General features: G+C 46.7%; 1 protein-coding gene across 4 annotated transcripts in view; it reads left to right on the top strand.

The window, feature by feature from the left end:
* Positions 1-21058, top strand: part of Homer2 (homer scaffold protein 2) — a 78341-nt gene that overhangs the window by 35904 nt on the left and 21379 nt on the right. For 3 of the 4 annotated variants that reach the window (XM_055623027.1, XM_055623026.1, XM_055623028.1), the window contains exons 3-5: positions 5187-5318; positions 15506-15598; positions 19531-19670. In XM_055623027.1, coding sequence (XP_055479002.1) covers positions 5187-5318; positions 15506-15598; positions 19531-19670 — 365 coding nt within the window. The remainder of the gene's footprint in view (positions 1-5186; positions 5319-15505; positions 15599-19530; positions 19671-21058) is intronic. The other variant, XM_055623029.1, reaches the window with a different exon arrangement.

The raw sequence follows: 21058 nt of genomic DNA, 5'->3' as shown, positions 1-21058 counted from the left end.
TGTACATTCACTTTTTTTCCTTCCTTCACCCCTGAGAAGAGTGAGAGCCAAAGCTAAGTTAGAGTCTCCAGGAGAAACACAAGCCTTCCAGGTGCAAACATGGTTAGCTGGAAGGGACAGACAGAGCCTAAGATGGGCAGACATGGAAGGCACAGGCCTCGCTAGCTGCTGCCCATCTTGTCAGAAGGCCTCAGTGTCAGTGGACAAGCCAGGTAGAGCACCGAGGCCATTCCCATGTTAGCGGCAGAAGGAAGACCAGTGGCAAGGCTGGGATATCTTGACAGCATGCTTACTGGAGCTGTCATTCTTGCTGCTCTTGTAAAGGTCAGTGCTCTGGGTTTTCTTGGGAGGACAGGGGCAGCTGTCTTGCTTACTTAGATCTGGCTTTCTGCTCTGGCTGTGACGTTGCTTAGACTAACTACCTCAGGTAGCTAAGGCAAGGAGAAGGATTCTGCAGCCCTGATCCATGGCCTCCTTTGCCACCATTTCTTTTCTCTCCATTCCTTCCCTTCCCTCCTCCTGGATCTAGGAAGTTTCAAAACCTAGGGTGAGCCCATTAGGAACCAGCCAAGGCACGTGGAACCTGCAGGGAGCCAGTGTGAGGAATTACAAGGGCAGCATGGCAAATGGTGGCTTTCACTTTTCCCCCTCCTGGCTGGCGTCCAGCTTGTAGATAAGGGTGCTGGCACTCTGATGCTGACGGCAGAGAGCGGTAACTACAGAGTGAGGAGGACGCTGCAGTTCCCTCTGCAAAGCCTTCGTGAGTTCTGCAAGGTCCGCATCTTGGGTCCCAAGGACAAACAAACCTTTTGTTGCCTGTGGTGAGGAGCGCACAGCTCAATTGGGTGGGTGAGAAGAATGTTCGGGGGGGCTGGCGACAAAGGCAGGGGACCCAGGAGACTCGGGCAAGCTTGCCTGAGTGGCTGGACCCTTTTGGGGGGAGGCAGAAGGGAAGGGGGCAGGATGAGTCTGTGGATTATGCACTGTGGTCCGACAGCTCCTTGCTCCCTCTGCCTCCCATCACATGCTACAAATGGAGGAGGAATTCCTGCTTTGAATACAGGGGATGTTACAAGAGTTGGAGAGTAGCTAAGCTTAAACCCATTCCAACAAGCTAGACTGGCATACCTGAGTTTTGCTTAATTGACAAGAGAGAGCAGCAACCTTATGAGAGACTGCACGTTTCCCATAAACATTGTAGAACAGTGTCCAGGCACATGGTGAAATGTATCTGAATTTGTGCCGATTCAGCATTTTGCTTCTACGTGTTGTGTATAGCTTCTGATGAGCATTCTTGATAACAAGAAGGTAAAATACGATGTTGAGGGCAACCTTAAGCCTTGAACCTAGGACTTTGCACTGTTGAGCTACACCCCTATTTCCATAAATATGATTTAGGGGCATCAAAGCAATAGTAGCCAGGCTCAGTGCACTCCTAAAATCCCAGCACTCTGGGAGACAGAGGCAGATGGATCTCTGTGAGGCTAGCTTGATCTACAAAGTGAGTCAAGAACAGCCAAGGCTACCCCTGTTTCAAAAAACAAACAGACAAACAAAAAAAGGATGAGGGCTAGAGAGAGCAAAATTCCAGAGAGATGGGACCACTCAGAGCCAAGGTGGGTGGCCTCTGTCCTGCGAACATTTGCTGATGCTGGATGCAGGCTGAAGGTTGAGGCTTGGCTCCGGCAGTCCTTAGCGGTGACCAAAGAATTGAAACTCAACACGGAGGAGTTTCAACGTGGCCGACTCTCTCCTCCCCAGCCGAAGACATTTTCTTAATTTACAGTGTGTAGAAGCCACACCCCCGCCACAAATCTATAACACACAAAACTATGAAAGCCCCAGAGAGAATAAGGAATGGACACCGGGCTCCCATACACCCTGTCACCTGGGTACTTCCCGATGAGGGGCAGCTCAAGGCTGTACACAGAGCTGCCACCTGCAGAAAGGCTGCTGCTAATGGAGAAACCGGTGGAGAGCTTGATGATCGCATTGCTCAGATGGCACGAGGGCACCATCGTCCCGTAGGCAGTAGGTAGGGGCAGGGGCGCCAACAGGTTAAGGTCACACTACATGTGACCCGAAGCCAGTGTAGGAGGCCGCCTACACGGAAGATAAGTGGATTTGATAGGTTACGAAAGTAAGCCAAAATCCTCTCATGGTCTGATTCTCCACAGCCCTGTGGTGCAGGGGACATAAAGATCTGCCCCTCGCTGCTGAGCTCCTTAAAGCTCCCCTCGCACCCCAGGTCCAGACTGAGTCTCTCGGGAGCTGAAACCCAGCCTGACCCCGTGCAGCTCTGAGAAGGGACTTCTTACCTACCTATTTTGCCTAACAGAAGAAGGGGAGCGTCCCCTGCCAGATGGTCACATTCTATGGCGTCTTTGCATATTTCAGCATGAGATTAAAACAAAACAAGCAAACAAACAAGCAAACAAAAAACACCTGCAGGAAAGCAGAACCATATGCCTGGAGTCAGGAGGGGGAAATGTAGATAATGAATGATTCAGAGATGGTCCAGGTATTAGCATTTGCATCAGGGATCTTACAATAAGTAAAATAATATACTGAGGAAATAGAGGGTAAATGAGCAAAACAGGCAAAGGAAAGAACATCCTCAGGGATTTAGTATTTTGATTGATGATTGATTGAGACAAGGTCTCACTAAGTAGACCCTAACTGAACTGTAACTCACTCTGTAGACCAGGCTGGCCTCAAACTCGCAGAGATCCGCCTGCCTCTGCCTCCCAATTGCTGGAATTAAAGGTGTGCTCTTCCATGCCTGGTCCTAGAATATATTTTTAAAGTATCAAATACGCTAGATTTTAAAAATAACTTGATGGCTGTGAGTCTCAACATCTGCTTTAATACCCTGCTGGGTAGAGTCTTTCAGAGGCCCTCTGTGGTAGGCTCCTGTCTTGTTCCTTATTTTCACCTTCTTCCAACATCTATCCCATTTGTCTTTCTGAATGAGGATTGATCATCTTACCCAGGGTCCTCCTTCTTGCTTAGCTTCCTTAGGTGTACAGATTTTAGTATGATTAGCCTATATTAGGTCTAATGTCACTTATAAGCGAGTATATACCATGTGTGTCTTTCTGCTTCTGGGATACCTCACTCAGGATGATCTTTTCTAGTCCCCACTATTTGTCTGCAAATTTCATGATTTATGATTTCCTGTTTTTAATTGCTGAGTATTATTCCATTGTGTACATATACCACAATTTCTGTATCCATTCCTCAACTGAATCTTATGAAAGAAAGGGGAGACTGAAAGACCTGGAAGGAACAGGAGCTCCACAAGGAGAACAACAGAACCAAAAAAATCTGGGCCCAGTGGTCTTTTCTAAGACTGATACTCCAACCAAGGACCATTCATGGAGATAACCTAGATCAGTGAACTAGAAAGCAGACCAATTTAAACACCCAGACCAGGGACTGGAGAAACGGTTTAGTGGTTAAGAACACTTGATTTCAATTCCAGCACCCATGTTGGGTGGCTTCCACCTCAGGGCATCCAGCACCTTTGACCTCCACAAGCACCTATACTCACATAATTAAAAATGAAAAAAATTAATCTTTTTAGAATGCCCAGATTAAGCCAAGAGAGAAACAGAAATAAGAAGGTTAGTGGTAACTGATGACCAGAAAGCACGGAAGACACACTCAAAAGGTCTAGGATATGTATAACTGAAGTTGTGGAGAGAGAGAGGCAAGAGGAGATGACACAGAACCCATCTGTGGAAAGACTGACTGAGAATTTTGCAAAGTCGATGAGCTCAGAGGTCAAAGACGCCGAAGGGGACCGCTCCTCCAAGAAGGATGACTAGGTCTTGACCTTGAAATCCGTTAACCATTGCTTTGTGAGCAGTGCGTCCATCACACACACCTGTCCACTTTTGTCGACCGGGGCAGCTCTTGTCTGCTGGACCTGGCATCTGAAAGAATGAGCAGACTGCAGTCTACTGTGGTAGACAGCCTTACTTCAGGTTCTCTGTACTTTTATACACACACTTGGCAAAGAAAGCAGCGAACCAAGAAAGGTGTGTGGAGTTGAGAAAAACACGTAAGCAAACGCCAGTAAGCACATACTAAATATCGACAAAGCAGCCCTTTCCCAGAACTTTTCTCAGGGCAGATCGATTTACACACAGCTGTCTGGCACATACTACAAACTGAATCTGGGAAAGCACAAAGGCAAGGCGGAAGGCCATACCCAGAGTCAGGGTACGCTGCCCGGATTGGGTTCTAGAGCTATGTCCTGACATCCAACAAGAATTAGCACGTCTTATGAATTACCTTCAATCTTTAAGACGTGCTTATTCCTGTTGGATGTCGAATGTTTGTCACAGGAGGCATGGAATCACATCCCAGGACAATTCAGGGATCAAAATGCACCTGAGGTACAAGGCCCTCTACCTCTTTTCCTGGAGCTTCTCTCACAGTTTCCCAAGGGATTGTCCACCATACATCATTCTCTTGATGGTGTTCCAACACCCACCGTTTGGACCACTTGCTGGCTTATGACCTTGAACAAGTCACTTGTCCTTTCTGGTCAAGTGACCTTTTTTAAAGCTAAGATTAGATAAAATGCCTTATGAAAAATGTTTAGAAACTGTTTGATTCTAAAGAAATGTGAGAGTGTCCCTCTCTTCACTGCAGTGTAACTAACCCCGGGGAAGCCTCTTAGGAGCAAGCCAGGAGATGTGTGCTACACTCTGGCCAGCCTTTACCTGCCGACACTCCAGGGACCCCCGGGCTGCTTAGTCTATCCCTCAACTAACCCTCTGCCTACTGTACAGATCAGAGTATATCTTCTTCTTCCGCCTGGGAAGCAAAGGCCCTTCTGCTGGTGCAAGAATTTACTGGTTTTTGGCTGGATGTTAGGGTGCCGGGGGTCTCAAAGGGGGAGATGAGGGGGTAGTTAGGTGTTCTAGGTAGGTGCGCAAGGCTGTCCTTTAAGGCCGCTTGGTGCTTGGTAACTTCGGGGCAAGAAAACAAGAGTTTTGGAAACCATCCCGTTTTAGACTCGTCTGCTGCTGTCGGAAACCGCCCTCTCTCGTGCTCGTGTGTCCGCCATGGTAAGAACAACGCAGGAACAATTGCAGCAGGACGGAGGAAGCGCCCCCCTGCCGCTGGCCTCGTTCGTCCGAGTTAACGCTCTCCCTCTGGCTTATCTCCTGTAGGTGATCATCAACAGCACCATCACCCCGAACATGACCTTCACCAAGACCTCCCAGAAGTTTGGGCAGTGGGCCGACAGCAGAGCCAACACAGTGTTCGGTTTGGGGTTCTCCTCTGAGCAGCAGCTCACGAAGGTACATGCCCCACCTCGCAGCGAACTGGAGCGGTTGGTTGCCCTCTTCCTACATTAACTGCATGCTGTGGCCCTGCTATGGGGTGACAGCATTGTGCTGTGGCACTGTGGCACTGTGGCACTGTGGGTGAAGGGAAGCCCTTTCTAAAAAAAGCAGACTCCTTAAAACCCGAGCCGTCTGTCGAGGAAAGGAAGTCATCTCCAATAAATGCTGCTCCCTTTGAAGCCTGAGAAGCCCAACTGCCCTGGTGGCTCTCTGAGCATCCATTGTTGGGCCACTACAGAGTCCAGAAACAGAGCAAGAAACGGAAGTGTTGAGGTCAGTGTAGTTGGTGTGAAATGTCCCCCCTAGGCCCATGTGTTTGGTCCTGATGGTGCTGTTCGGGAAGGTGGAGGCCTCACTGGACAACATGGTTCACTAGGAACAAGACCTGAGGTTTTATAACTTGGCATCACTTCCTGTCCACTCTCGTTGTGGCCAGCTTTCACCTCCCAGCATGGTGCCTTCCCAACAGTGATGAGCCCTACTCCTTCTAAAGCTGCACACCCTTCCTCCCTTAAGTTGTTCTTGGTGAGTGTTTGCGGGGAAAAGCATACCTAAGCTACCAGGCCATTGCATAGCATGCTGGGGCTCTCCGCCCCCTCCCTATGCTGCACCTGTGGACTGTGACTCTGGAAGGTGGGGTACTGCAGGAGGGATAAGCACAGCCTGATGTGCTACCTCAGGTTCCCAGGTTCGGGGAACCTGAGGATCCTCTGACCGTCAGACTCTAGTGCCTGCATCTTCAGAGGGGCTGTGGTCTCCACAGACTTCCTAGGTCTGCAACAGCACTAGACTCGCAATCTGCGGGTTACGACCCCTTTGGGGATCCTTTCACGGGGGTAGTCTAAGACCATCTGCATACCAGATATTTTCATTGCAGTTCATAACCGTAGCAATGAAAATAATTTTGCAGCTGGGGGGGGGGGATCACTACAACATGAGGGACTGTACTCGGGGGTCACAGCACTGCAACGGATGAAGGTGTGAGTGGTGGAGCTGGCAGACGCCCGGCCATCTCAGAAGTACAACCTCTGGTGAGGTAAGACTGTCTCTGGAGAAAAGGCCGACGTGACCAGCTTCTCCAGGGAGCTAGCTGTTGACTCTGCTCTGCGATACTCATTGCTGTCCCATCAATAGCTGGATGGGACCCCACAGAGTTGTGGGGTCAGAGGTCAAGGTGACTGTGGTGAGCAAGACTGTGTCTTGCGTAGAAAATGTGGCACCTCTTCCTCGGGTATCTCGGCCAGTTTATCCATAGTTCTTTTGATCTTAAGGAGCTTGTGCCTAGGCACGCACAGAGCCCTTCCTGCTGCATGGCTCAACAAGATTTGCCTTCCGAAGAGTGGGGATTTCCGAGGGGCATTCACATGGAATATTTTTGGGTCTGGTTACACTTGAGCCCAGTAAACATTGCTAGTTCCCACATCTCTTTGTCGCTAATTGAGCAGCTCTGTTTTCTTCCCTTCCCATATATTTCCGGCCTTGATCGTTTTCCAGGGTCCAGTTGTAGATCTGAGTCCAGGCCACTTTTCTTGTACACTTAGCTCAGTAGGGTGTTCAAGGCATGCCCCCAGGGGTCCCACTGGAAGCAGTAGTCACAGCTCCAGTGCTGGCACCATGCTGTATGCTGTAGAGACCTGTCCCCAAGTCCTCCCTGATTTGGTATGACTGCTAGAAGCCAGCTTTTGTAGGGCATGCTGGGATTTCTGAATTTTATCTTGTGACTTTAGGAAGATGTTAACCCAAAAGTAAAGTGATCAGATTTGCATCTCAGATAGTTTTTTTTGTTTATTTTGTTTTTGTTTTGTTTTGTTTTAATTTTTTTTTTTTTCCCCAGAAGCAAGTCAGATTCAGTTCAGGGTAGAGCTGATGAAGATTTGAAAAAGAGACGGAGAATTTTCAAGAATTTTAAAAATTTCGCAGAACTTTGTCACATGGGTGATGGAGGCCAAGCCCCTGGGAAGATGCTGAGTGGATGAGGCGGGGAAAGAGGACAGGTACACTGCCGTGCTGGCAGGGTGATGATGACTGAAAGGGAGCAGCCAGGACCTCTGTCTGAAGTGAAACGGGTTTGTGTGGTTCCCAGCCCCAAGAGCTGCCAGGTAGGGAGAGGAGATGCTGGAAAGCCCCCAATCTTACCCAGCACTCACCCCACACTTTCTTCAGACAGCTGGGTAAGCATGGGCTTGTGTCTGGGCCCATCTCAGCACACGAGTTCCCCTGGAGCCCAGGGCAGCTTGAGAGAGGAACCACTCGGAGCTCCCTGGTACAATTTCTTTCATTCTGTAGAGAAACGAAGGTAGTGAGGACAGATAAAGAAGCCCGGGTCTATGGAAAAGAATCAAAGGAAAACTCTAAGCAAAAACTAGAACAAAGTGTGAAAGGTCAGTCCTTCCTGCCTTGTAGAACTGAAAATACCTTGACTTGTGCTACTTCCAGCTTCTCCCAGACAAAGAAAATGCCCCGTTATTAAGGAGGAGTGTCGTGTCTGCCCGAGTCTCGGACCACACAGGCGTCTCTGCTCTGCCATCATCACAGAGAGTTCTGAAACAAGCTCTCAAATGTGTCCTTTACCCAAAATATTTCAAATCAGCTTTTCTTCTCTCTTTGAAGGGAGCGATTAACCACACACCGATAAATTGCTATGAATTGAGGCTAGCAGCTTTGGCAAGAGACAATTAGCTCACAGAGAGGGGGCCTGGGTGCGAAGGCCCCTAAGGCTCGTGTGCTGAGGGCAGCTATACATCCCTGATTTCTCAGTGCAGCCTCCCACGGACCCACAGGAGGGTCAATGTGGGCTGGAGAAGCACCAGTGTGGACATTTTCACTTGAGAACACTTCATACATACAACCCCCAATTGACATCTTGGTCTTAGCAGCTTCAGTAGAAGGCCACCCCACAGCCACAGCCCTGGAAGTTCGGTGCAGAAACATATTCCTGGAACCGAATGGGGATCTATGTGTCCACCCTCTGGAGAAGACACGGTACCTCAGCCTGCTGAGGAATGGTGGATGGGAGCAGGCAAGCTCTGCTAAGATGAGGCTCTGGAAAGAGACTAGAGGAGGAAGAACCGGGTAGAAGACTGGGACAGTTATTAACGTTTAGTCTTTCTGACGTCTGGCTTCACCTTCCCACTGTTCTGAGTTTGCTACCTTCCCCTTCACTGCAGACAGAGGAAACACATTCTTTCATTAGGGGGGCCTGGCCCAGAATAGGGCCTTCCCCTCTCCACAGTGGCTGCATCTCAAACCCCTGCGCATACGTGGCATTCGCTTTCAGCAGCAACAATTTCATCTGGGGTGTGGTACTTACCTTAATTGTCAACTTGACACAATGTACTATCACCCAAGAAGGGCCTCAGTGAGGAATTGTCTGCATTGGCTTGGCCTGTGGATCTGTAGGGGATCGTCTTCATTAAGTTATTGTTGTGGGAGGACCCTTCCACTGTGGGCAGTGCCATTCCCTAGGCAAGAGATCCATGTTGTGTGAGAGTGAGGGAACTGAACTGAGCACAGACAAGCAAGTGAGCATACGTTCATTTCTCTCTGCTCTTGACTGTGGTTAGAAGCAGCCATTTCAAGCCCCTGATACTATGACCTTCCCCCCCCCCCCATGATAGAATGTAACATGAAATTGTGAGCTAAAATAAATTTCTTCTCCCATAAGCTAGGTTCGGTTTGTTTTGATTTGGTTTTGGTTTTGGTCAGAGCATCAGAGCATTTTAACCTGAGCAACAAAATAAAACTAGTGAGATGGCTCAGCTGATAAAACCTAATGACCTGAATTCAACCCTGGTGCCCACGTGGTCAAAGGAGAGAACTAACTTCCGAAAGTTGTCCTCTGACAACACACAACGAATAAACAATTAGAAATAATTTAATCTCTAACCCCCGCATCCCCTTCCATTCCCTTTATTCCTTTATTCAGTATAGTCATAAAAGTATCACCCAGTGTCCTGTCTCCCAGTCATATAATTTAAGGGCCGGTTTTCTCCCTGGGGGCTCTAAGTCATTCTTTGATATGTTCTAGGTAGAGTGCTTTGGCTGCAAGTAACAGGAAGTATAACCACGGCATTTGAACTGATTATTGTTATTGTGCAAAGTCCTGAGGCCAGCTGTTGCTGGCACTGTGTGATCCGAATAAAAATGGCCCCCGTAGGCTCATGTATTTGAATGCTTAATCATCAGAAGGTGGCACGATTTGAGAAGGATTAGGAAGATTAGGAGGTGTGGCCTTTGGAGGGCGTGTGTCGGCAGGGGTGGGCTCTGAGGTTTCAAGAGCCTGCACCAGGCTCAGCACCTCTCTCTCCGCCTGTGGGTCAGGATGTGGCGCTCAGCTACTGCATGTGCCCTGCATGCCGCCCGCTCCCCACCGAGACGACAGGGAACTAACCCTCCAAAACTGTAAGCAAGTCCCCAGTTAGTGGACTTGCTTAACTGTAAGCAAGTCTTGCTTAACTGTAAGCAAGTCTCAGTACTGAGACTGTGTGTGTATGTGATTGAGACAGGTCTCACTGGATAGTCCAGGCTGGCCTCAGGTTTGTCATCCTCCTGCCTCTGCCTTCTGATTAAAGGTGTCTATCACTATGGCCGTTGTATTGAGAAGAGATCGTGGGGGATGGGATGGAAGAATGGAAGTGTGACCAGTTAGGAATCTATAGTACAAACCCAGGTGAGATGTGACAGTGGCCTGGACCAGGACCGCAGTGGGAGCGTAAAACACTGATCCGATTCAGGATATATTATGTAAGAGGGCTCCGGCAAATGCTTTCCTTCGTAAGATTTGCCTTGGTCTGCTGCTTCCTCAGAGCCACAGAACGACACACTGGCTCCAGTCTGTTGGCTCTGAGAGCTTGGTGCCTGCTGTTTCGTTTTCCTTTTGTTGGTCTTCCTTCTCACGTCTGCCTGCGTTCTTGGGAGAGGGCAGGAGGAAGCAGAGGGTAGTTCCAGCACTTTTCTGAAAACAGCTGGGATCGACGTCTTTGGCCCCCCTGGCAGCCCTGGGTGCCCAGCCCGCCACTCTAAACCTAACTAACTAAATAAGAAAGTAGGTTGCCGTGATCGACCTAACCAGCTCTCCTTCCTCTTCTCTGTTCCAGATCACTGTGAGGTTTGATCAGGCTAATCGGAAAGAAAATACTTGGTTTTTTGTAAATAGGCAATAGGGTTCAGGTCTTCAAGAGCAACCCCACCCCAGAATAGCACACAGAAGGTCAAGCAGTCTTCTTTTCACAAAGGACAGTTATTTTTTAAATTTAATTTAATTTTTTATCACACTCATAGGCTCCTCCCTCCTCTTCTCCTAGTCCCACTCTCCCTCCCTCCGGCACCCCCCACCCAGACACCCCAGCTCATGTAAGGACTGAGTTCATCCTCCTCCCCTGTAGCCTGGTAGGGAAGTCCCATCGGGGGAAGTGATCAAAAAGCAGGCAACATAGTCTGTGTCAGAGATATCCCTCACTTCCCTAAGCTAGTGGACCCACCTAGGATGCCCATTGGGCTTATCTTCTTGGGGTCTGGGCATTGTAGTATGTCCAAATGACTGCAACTTTAGAAACTTTAGAAAAAGTCCTCAGAATTAAAAAACAAACAAACAAACAAAAACAGCATGTCCTTGGCAATATGTTTCAGAAAACTCTGTCTTAAATACCCTTTGATCAATGAATTTCACTATAGGAAACTGCAAGGAAATATTGGTGGCAAGATACAGCTACTACTGGGATTTTCTTGTGGGATCAGAGAAAGAAACCAAAAGGCAAACTTAAAACTCCAACATGAAGAAACTGGTTAACTGGACGTGGTGATGTAGGTCTCTAATCCCAGCACTGGGGAGACAGAGGCAGGCAGATCTCTGTGAGTTCCAGGCCAGCCAAGGCTACACAGTAACACCCTGAGAGAGAGAGAGAGTGAGAGAGAGAGAGAGAGAGAGAGAGAGATTAAATAGCCCCATGTGTTCTTCAGGATAAATTGTGCAGCAACTAAAATAATTTAGTGGAAGATCGTATAAATGCTTAGAAGAATTAATGCCATATAATTAATTACAGAAGTGGTTATGAAATGAGATGGCATCACTTCATTTTTAAAGAGAGCTGGTGAATGCATACAGAAATCTCCCGGACGTGCATGTGGTTAGTGCTCATCACCAGGTGGTGAGACCAGAGGTGTTAAAAAAAACATCTTTTTCTGGAGCCATCGAAACGGCCCAGCAGGTAAAGGCGCTTGTTACGTGGCTTGTGTTTGACCCCCAGGACCCACATGAAAGTGCAGAGAGAGAACTGACTCCTCCGTCTGCCCGACCCCCGCAGACACAATAATAACGAAAGATTAAAGCACCATTGTTCTAAGCTCACAAGCGTATGTGCTTTTTTTAGTATAATAAGGGAGAAATGTTAGAAAGCTTGAGACCCAGAGGCAGTGGCTATCAGGTGATAACTTTTGGGGGTCTTCCAGCCTGCCTCTGCTCTTCCGGTAGACACCAGCAGTGAAAGGATGCTTTCTCCCATCAGCCTCATGGGGCCTTGGAGCTCTTCCAGTTTTTCATTATTGTAGATAATGCCAGGATTATGATCATTATGTTGAAGGCCCCCCCCTTTTTTTTTTCTATTCTCAGTTATTTTCTCTGTGGTTTCCCAGAAGTGATATCACTGCATCAGTAGGTATGAATATTTTTGTCGATCACAATATGTACTTCTAAATTGCTTCTCAATGGGGCTGTACCAAAACATGTACCAAAACAGAAAGATCCTGCCAACGCAGGGGTTTATGATTGTATTTAGTGTGTGCTAATTTTACAGACGAAGAATGGCATTTCATTATTTTGCTTCAAATTGTCAGCTAAGCTGAACAGTTCTCTTTATAGATTGTTTATTTGCTGTATTTTTACTCATGAATTTCTCCATTTTTCTATTGGCATTTTTATATTTTCTTTTTCATCTTGTACGAACTCTGTCAGAAAGTAATGGTCCTTTTTCACGTTGTCCTGTCCTGGCTGAGGACATTTTTTTTTTTTTTTTCTGGCTGTTGTTTCCCTTCTGAGTTAGTGGGGATTTTTTTTTCCTTTCTATATTCAAGAGCTTTGAATTGTTATATAGTCAAACCTGTCACTTCTGTGATTTTCTTTCACATCTTCCAAGTTTAGAAAATTACTCTTCTACCCTTCAAGCAGCAGTTTGATAAATGCTTGCTTCTGTTTGCACCCAGGTTTTGTTTTAAGGTTGTTCTTTTCATAACTGCCTTTTGATTCATCGAGAGTCCAGTACACTTGTCCCCCCACTTACCACAGCTGAATCAAGCTTCCCCGATAATTAACTGTTACCTGCTTCTGCCATAAACTCATTTTTGTTGCATTGATAGGGCCCAGTTCTCACGGCTCGTTCTGCTCTATCCTGTATCAACTCAGAACACAAAGAGTTGCTTTGCTGGTTTAGGTTGTTTTTGTCGTTGTTTTGGGGATTTGTTTTTGGTTTTGGAGATAGGGTCTCACACTACAGTCCAAGCTTAGAACACATTGTGTAGGCAGGGCTGGGTGGCTTTGGTCTCTCAGTAATCTTGCCTCCGTGCTGAGGTTATGGCCTAAGCCACCATGCTCAACTTACAGTACATTTTAAATGAGCATTTCTTCAAACTGTATCTGATAGGGCTTCTCCTGCTTATAAATATGTATTTTTAAAGATGTATTTATTCTGGCTTTTCGATACAGGGTTTCACTGTGTAGCCTTGGCCGTCCTGAACTCACTTTGTAGACCAGGCTGCCCTGGAATTCACAGAGATCTGCCTGCGTTTGCCTTCCTGGTTTGGTTTGGTTCGCTTTTGGTTTTTTGGGTTTTTTGGTTTTTTGGTTTTTTGTTTTTTCGATCCCTGAGTGCTGGGATTAAAGGCACGAGTCACCATGTCAGGGTAGATTTACTTATTTTTATTCTATGTGTATGATGTTTTACCTGCTTGGATGCAGGAGCACCATCTTCATGCAGTACCTAAAGAGGCCAGAAGAGGGCATCAGAGCCCCCAGAACTGGAGGTTGTAAACCACCATATGGGTGCTGGGACCCAAACCTCCACCCTCTATAAGATCGACAGTTGCTCTCACCAGATAAGCCATCTTTCCAGCCCCATTCCCCTCTTTTGTTATTCTAAAGCATTTCCCCCTGAAATTTCCTTTGTGTCTGTCTGAATGTAAGCAAAACCCTCTACAAACTTAAGAAAGAGTTCATTTGTGGAGAGGGACCAAGTCTTTGCTTTGATATGACTGCTTCCCTTCTCAGTGGGGCAGGAGCTCAGAACACAGCTGTGCCTGTTCTCTGCCGGGGGCAGTTTCCCAGAGGGAGAGGCAGAGCCTCTCCCCATCAGGGTCCCCCCAAAGAGGGAACGGTATTAAGCCATCCATTCCCAATGAGACACGCACATGTTTAAGCAACAGGTAGTGATTTCACAGGGGTCAAGTTTGAAGCCCCGAGTCTGAAACTCCATTAGTGGGCCTGGGGGATGGGGAATGACACAGGCTACACGCCCTTTTCTGCTCTCACAGGGGCTCTGCGCTCGCCAGCATCCACCATCTGCCAGCGCTCCCGAAGCAGGCTCAGAGCAGAGAGCCTGTACTCCGCTCTGAGCCTGCTGTGGGCACACAGCAAAAACCCCCAGAAGCATCAAGTCAGGCAGCCTGCTGGCTTCTCCTGTTTCTCAGTGTTGCCAGTTTACCCTTCCTCGGTTTATAATACCAGCATTATCTTTACGTCACCCTCTGGTCTAACGGCATACTGCTAAGTGGACTCAGTCCCTGTGACTTTAGGATCTTTCCTAAGGATACCTGTTTACCTTATCTGTCTGTGTGGATCTGTGCACAGAGACCGCAGAAGAGGGTGTGGGGTCCACCAGAGTTTCCTGACCTGTGGCTGCGAGCTGCCTGACCTGGGTGCTAGGAAACAAACTCATGTCCTCTACAAGAGGACCTCTTAACTCCTGAGCCCTCTCTCCAGCCCTGACTTTAGGATTTTTAAATTATGGAAATAGTAAGTTGGTTTAAAAAAAAAAAAAAAAGCGAATGTAGAATAATAAGCTGTGCATATCAGCTGGATTTCCGTTTTAATTGTATTGGTTGCTTTTCTCTTATTGTGGTGACAAATGCGATCTAGAGAAGGGTTTCTTTTGGCTCATGCTTGGAGGGTAGGGAAGACCGGAAGTGGCTGGCTGGTCCCATTGCCTATATAGACAGGAAGCAGAGAGGTGAAGGCTGGTACCCAGCGCCTCCCCGTCCTTCTGTATCCCCAGATCCCAGTTCATAGAACGGGATCTACATTCTAGGTGTCTTCCATCCTCCGGTAAACCTCTGTGGAAACACCCTCACAGACTCACAAAGACATGTGTCTCCTAGGTAGTTGCAAATCAAATCAAGGTGGCAGAGAAAATTAATCACTGTGTTAATGTGTTTTTTTTTTTTTTTTGGGGGGGGGGTCAGGTTTCGTCCTTCTTGGTGAAGCATTTAAAAGCAAATTAGATGTTCTAATTAAAGATCTAATCACAGGCAGTTTGTTGCGTTTGCTGTTTTGTACCTAAAATTTCCCCCTAACATTTTAGGTTTCCTTTTTGTTATTGTTGCTGCTGCTGCTGCTGCAAGAAGGGACCTTGTTTTTTATGTATCAGGCTGCCCTAGACTTCTTGAAGTGGCCTGAGCTGGCTTTGAACTTTCAATTCTCTCCCCTGAAGTCTCCCAAGTTCTGGGGTTACAGGTGTGCACCACCACACCCAGCCTTGTTTTCCTCTTTCCTGGCACTGACTTATAAATTCTTGAATCCCTTCGATGGAATCTGTGGCCTTCCCATGGTTCCTTCTGTGGAGGCCCTGTCGTTCTTGCGTTGCCTTTCTATTAGTTACTGTCAGCCAGAGGGTTTTAAACCTGGGCCTCCTCTTAGTTCCTGCCTCCAGCTTAGCATCAGTTACTTTGAAGCTGGTTTCAGTTTGACTGTGGTCAGTGGTGTTTATTGAAAAAAGGAATTTCTTATCTTAGTTTCCTTTTAGTGACAGATAAAATTTTTCTGTCGTTTGTACAGAATTTATAAGCTTGAAATGGATACAAAATAATAAAGGTGGGTTCTGGATGTGGCCATGAATTAAGATTTAAAGGAAGTCCTAATAACTGTTCTTCATGTTCAGTTTGCAGAGAAATTCCAGGAGGTAAAAGAAGCTGCCAGGCTAGCCAGAGACAAGTCCCAGGAGAAAACTGAGACCTCAAGCAATCATTCCCAAGTAAGTCATTTGTCCCTGAAATAAAAATGAGTGTGATCAGTAATTGAGATTCCTTATTCCCTGTCACTCTTGGCAAGAAATAGGTAATTTTAGCTGCAGGACATGCCTTAGCTGAAGGCATTCTTCAACCTTTAGCGGGTTCTCGGTGAGATGAAAGTGACATGTTTTTATGAGCCTTTGGAATTTCTCAGGAGGTAGTACTGTATTTTTGACAGAAAACTGTGTCGACACAATCAGAGTTACCTGTCCCCAGCCCACAAAGAACTTCTGCAGTCACTGTGTTTGAAGGTCAAGGTGTGCAGCTTCATGGTAGAATCTCACTTGGCCTGATTGAGGCCAGAGTTTGTTCCCAGCATTGCAAAGGGGATGGATGGGGTGTGGCTAAGGCACAGTATCTACACTAAGTCCTGTCATGCTAGGTCAAGGACAGTATTTTGCTTTCTTGAAACCTAGTAACCTTGAGGACAAGCAGCGTTTAAACGTCAGTGGTAAGGCAGCCTGTTTGCTGACTGTTCGGAAGGCCTTCGCAGGATGCTTTTCAGTGAATGCAGGCACCTCCTGCTCACTAAGGAAAATGCTTGATACCAGAAAGCTCCAAGCCTCTCCCTCCCTTTTCTTTACAAAAGGCAGATGGGACACAGTTCTGTCTAAGTCTGAAGAGATCTGGCTTTGCCAGGCTTTGAGTAGTCTGTCTGCTTAAAAGCATGATAATAATGGCTGCAAAGGACTCATTTTTAACTTGAGATTAACACACACACACACGCATGCACTCACGCACCAGCATGCCTGAAATACATATCATCATATAGGTAGGGAAAGAGAGACTCCAGGAACAGCGTTGGCATTTGGCTGAGAGGGATGACTGAGCCAGACAGCCTGGATGACTGCCTTGTACACGTGTATGTCAGTTATGGAGATAAGTCTGGAGGAACAGAGAGATCTGGAATTCTTTGTTATTTATCATCTATCTCATTAACTAGGTGGCCAGTTGCCATCTGGCTATTGATGTGGAGTTGACATGAGGAGGATGTACAGGTACTGAGGAAGGCTGTGTCTCACAAGGCCGCTGGGGGGAGAACAGCTTAGCCTGGTTAGCTGTGGTGCAAGTGAGAAAGAGGGCAGCTCCAAGGAAAGAACCAGGAAGACTGGGCACCTGAAATAGTCATGTCCAACACTCTGGACTTGACCATGAACCAAACAGAATAGCCAAAGCCTAGGAAGCAAAGGAAAGATGAGGTCAGGAGTGAGCGTCCTGGGAAGGAGAAACCTCGGCATCACAGACCAGAGGTAGAGCAGCCCCCGGGCTCTGCGTTTGCCAGCAGACTGGTGGCTGGGATGGTTGGCACAGGCAGAGCCTAGGTCTGTGGGCTTGCCATAGAAAAGATACTACAGGAGGAATTGCGTATTGAGTATGTGCTCGGCTTCAGGCAATGGCATCTTCCCCGGCCTTTCCTAAACAGTCCTCGATCCAAGTTTCAGCTTGACTTAGTGTAGTAATTATTAAGTAATCACTGAGTTTTTGAAATGGAAATGTGGGTAGAAACTACAGATTTTTCTTAATCTGTTTTACATTTAAGCGCGTGCGTGCGTGCGTGCGTGCGTGCGTGCGTGTGTGTGTGTGTGTGTGTGTGTGTGTGTCTATATGTCATGTGTTGGGGGTGCTGGAGGAGGCCAATAGCATCAGATCTATTGGAGCTGGAGTTCAGGCTGTTTTAAGTGATCTGATACACATGCTGGTAGTGGAACTCAGGTCCTCCGGAAGAGTAATATGTACTCTTTTGTTGTTGTTTCTGTTTATTCTTTGTTTTGTTTTCCGGGACAGGGTCTCTCTGTATAGCCCTGGCTGCCCTGGAACTCACTCTGTAGACCAGGCTGGCCTCAGACTCACAGTGTCTGTGTCTCCTCTGGAAGATAGGGAAGTGGGATTTAGTACATCTTCCTAGTGCATTTCCTTCTTCTCTTTTTAACCTTTTAAGAAACGACTTTGTAAGTCATGATCATTTCCTCCTGGTTTCCAGTACTCCCTTTGAAAACTGCTTTAAAGCCCAAGTAATATTCCAGTGTTAGTGTGACTTATTCCCTCCAGCTCCTATAATTTGGGACAGCTGTGCTTTTTCCGTTTCTCTTCACTAACGTAAAGACCACGGCTATGAACGTCTTGCCGATCTTTGCGCATTTGATTGCTTCTCGGCGGGGTGAATCCTGGAAGTGGAAACGTGGGTTGAGGTGCCCGCACGTGAAGGGTTGAGGTTCTGTGCTCTCAGCCACAGCGACGCTCAACTCCAGTGCCCACAGCAGTGAGCACCCCATCCTCTTCCCACACCTCGCTAAGAAAGCTGGTGGATTTGACTCATGGAAAGCTTATCTCCATTGGGTTTTTTCCTCTACAGTGACGTGAAATGTTTTTATGCTTATTGACCATATGCATTTCTTCAGTACTCTTCCTTCCCTTTTTAAAAGAGTTAAAGTGCAAATTTTAATATGGTGTTAAATATTTAGTAACAATATTTTTATTTCTTGAGAATTTTATACAATGCATTTTAACGACATTCACCCCCTAATTCCTACCATATCCACCTCCACCTCCCCATCCCAAAAGAAAAAAGAACTAGCACACCATGTCCAGTTTGTCCTGCTCTCAGTTATAAGTCTGTCCACTGGAGCCAGGCATGCCCCTAAAGAAAACAGATCCCTCCTCCTCCAGAAGACAGCGGCTCTCAACAGCTCTGAATTTAGGGGTGGGGCTGGCGAATCCCACCCTCCATGCTAGACCACTGACTGGCTCGATCATACGGAAGGCATGTCCAGACGGCCGAAGCTGTTGGCCTTACATGCTTTCCAATATCTGAACATTTTAGACAGACGCTGTGCAACGAACCTCGGTGGCCGTTGTTTTATTGTCGGCCCCACGTCTGCTCCCTGTCCCATGTTTTAAGGGAAATCTGAGGTGTCTGACTACATCCAAAAATATCTGTGTGTAACTAAAAAAATGAGGACTCTTGGGTCAGCGAGATGGCTCTGCAGTGACTTAAGTTCGGTCCAAGGAGCCAGAGTGGAAGAAGAGAATTCTGACCTTCACATACGTGCCTGCACACACACACACACACACACACACACACACACACACACACACACCACATATAAATAAAATCTTAATTTTAGTTTTGAAAAAGTGACTTGAGGTCTTTAGGTTTCACTTTTAATACCTGCTGCATGTATATTCCCCAGGTTTCTGTTTGCATTTTAATTTTGTCTACAGCTTCTGTTTTATAATACGGAAATATGTTAGTCAAATTAATACATGATTCTCTTCATACTGCCTTTATCTGCCTTTATGTCTATTGGAGGGTAATAAGAGCTAAGGTTTTATTCAGGACCAGATGAGTGGCTTGGCTTTCTACAGAAGCTGCTTCAGGGTATTCATAAGAATGCCAAGCAGCATCGAAGCCATGGAACCCCCGTATCTGGTTCCTGTGTTTTTAATAAATATGTTGATCTACCGCTGCACAGCCCCAGGATCTGTCTGTCGACGCTGATTCTGATACTATCCATTTATCCTCAAGGATTCACTGCTCCTTAGGCTCCATTGTTTATAAGTCTCTGTTATTGTCAATTAGAACTCCTGTCCTGGGGTATTGAAGGAGACCAGATCCTCAAGTGTGGGAGGGAGAAAAATATAAAATAGGAACGTAAAGTTGGAATTGCAGAGCTCCGAGTGTGGCCCTGGTATACCCTGTCAGTGAATCGCACTTCGCAAGCTCTGTGTGGAGTGTCGGAGCCTCACTCAGCTGTTTTGCTGGTTACTCCACACTGCATTCTGATTCAGTGAGTGGGTTTGTCCAGACCCATGAACACATATTTTCCCGTTATACCTAATTTTCTGCGAGTGTAAGGACAGGCAGTAACATGTGAAGACAATTCACTTTGGCCAGGAATCTGGGTGTGAAACCCCATCTTCCACTCAGGCGTCCAGCGTCAATGGGACGGATGACGAAAAGGCCTCACACGCGAGTCCAGCCGACACACACCTCAGGTCCGAGAATGACAAGCTGAAGATCGCTTTGACACAGAGGTGAGGCCGCTTCAAAACCCACACCCTCTATTCTCCATGCCCTGCTTTTCCTGGAAGCCTTCCCCACTGGGCAGGGTTTCAGCAACTGGGAGAGAAGAGTGGCCTGCTCAGAGCACCATATGCTATCTCCTGGTCGGAGGAAGACCATTGGCTTCGTCACCTGTCTGTCAGGCCAACCAGTGTCAGTCAGTGTGTGTGAGTGTGTTGGTGTCAGAAGTGTGTGTGGAGGATATAGTTATGTGTGAATGTGTGTGAGCGAGTCTGTGCTGGACCTCTAATTGTGTTCTGTTTTTTAAAAGGAACACATCATTTGCTCATCTATGATAAGAAAGAGTCTTAAACATCCAAGAAAAATGGCAGGGCAACTTTCTCCTTGAGAAGCCTAGCTGTGCCCTGTGTTTCAGATCTATGTTTAAAATATCTTTCAATATATTCTAATTCTTCTTTTTTAAAAAAATGTAAGAAACTCTGAAAAATAATATGAAATCACACACAAAGTCAGTTATTGCAGGATATTTGATCCCATTGTGAACCCCAAAATTGTGAACCATAAAAACCTATCTTTTGTTTGGTGTGGTTCAACCCTAACACACACCTTTCATCCAAGAACTTCCTGTTTGTTGTAAACAGGTGATTATGGTGTGGCTCAGCCCTAGCACACACCTTTAATCCTAGAGCTTTCTGTACACAGGATTTAATAAAGTTAACCCTAGGTCAAGAGGCAGAGCAAGTAACCAGCTGATAGAGAATAACAGAAAGAGAAAGCAGTTTCCTGGGACAGTAATAGAGAGATGGGTTATAGAGAAAGAACCCAGGTAAAGACCGAAGGAGCCAGAGAATGAGAAGGAGCCAGGAGATTAGAGAAGATTGCTTGAGTTAATTTGAGGCCAGACAGAGCAATTCAGGGGCTGAGAAAAAAAACCAGATTGAATAAGTCAGCTGGGAGAGGACTTTAAGCCAGAACATCTAAGTTGAACCAGCCAGCCCTAAGCAGGTGAGCTTTATTAAAACAATAAGTGTCAGAAGCTGACAATGTTCTAGGCATACATTAGATTGTATCGAGACTAGAAGCTTCCAGGGCTAGGCCTAGGTTAGCAGAAGGAGGCAGCAAGCCTCCCAGACAACAGTTGAACCAGGCGAATAAAAATTACTTTTACAATCAATAATATTTCTATATGTAAAAAGATGAGATGATATTTAAAGAAGATATTTTTTTATAAAATTAACCAGAACCATAAAACACATGGGGATAAAGTTGATGAGAAATGTCCAGGACAGTATGAAGCAAATGGTGGTGTTTTGAAACAGGGTAAACCTCCCACTTGCTCTGCACCTGAGGAGAGCCTTGAACTCTAATCTTCCTGCTTCTACTTCACAAGTGCTAGGAT

This window comes from Psammomys obesus, unplaced genomic scaffold (genome assembly GCF_907164565.1).
Source record: "Psammomys obesus unplaced genomic scaffold, mPsaObe1.curated_primary_1811, whole genome shotgun sequence".
In the NCBI taxonomy this organism is placed as follows: domain Eukaryota; kingdom Metazoa; phylum Chordata; class Mammalia; order Rodentia; family Muridae; genus Psammomys; species Psammomys obesus.
The sequence above is the reverse complement of the archived record's forward strand: the minus strand, read 5'-3'. Positions and strand labels throughout refer to the sequence as shown.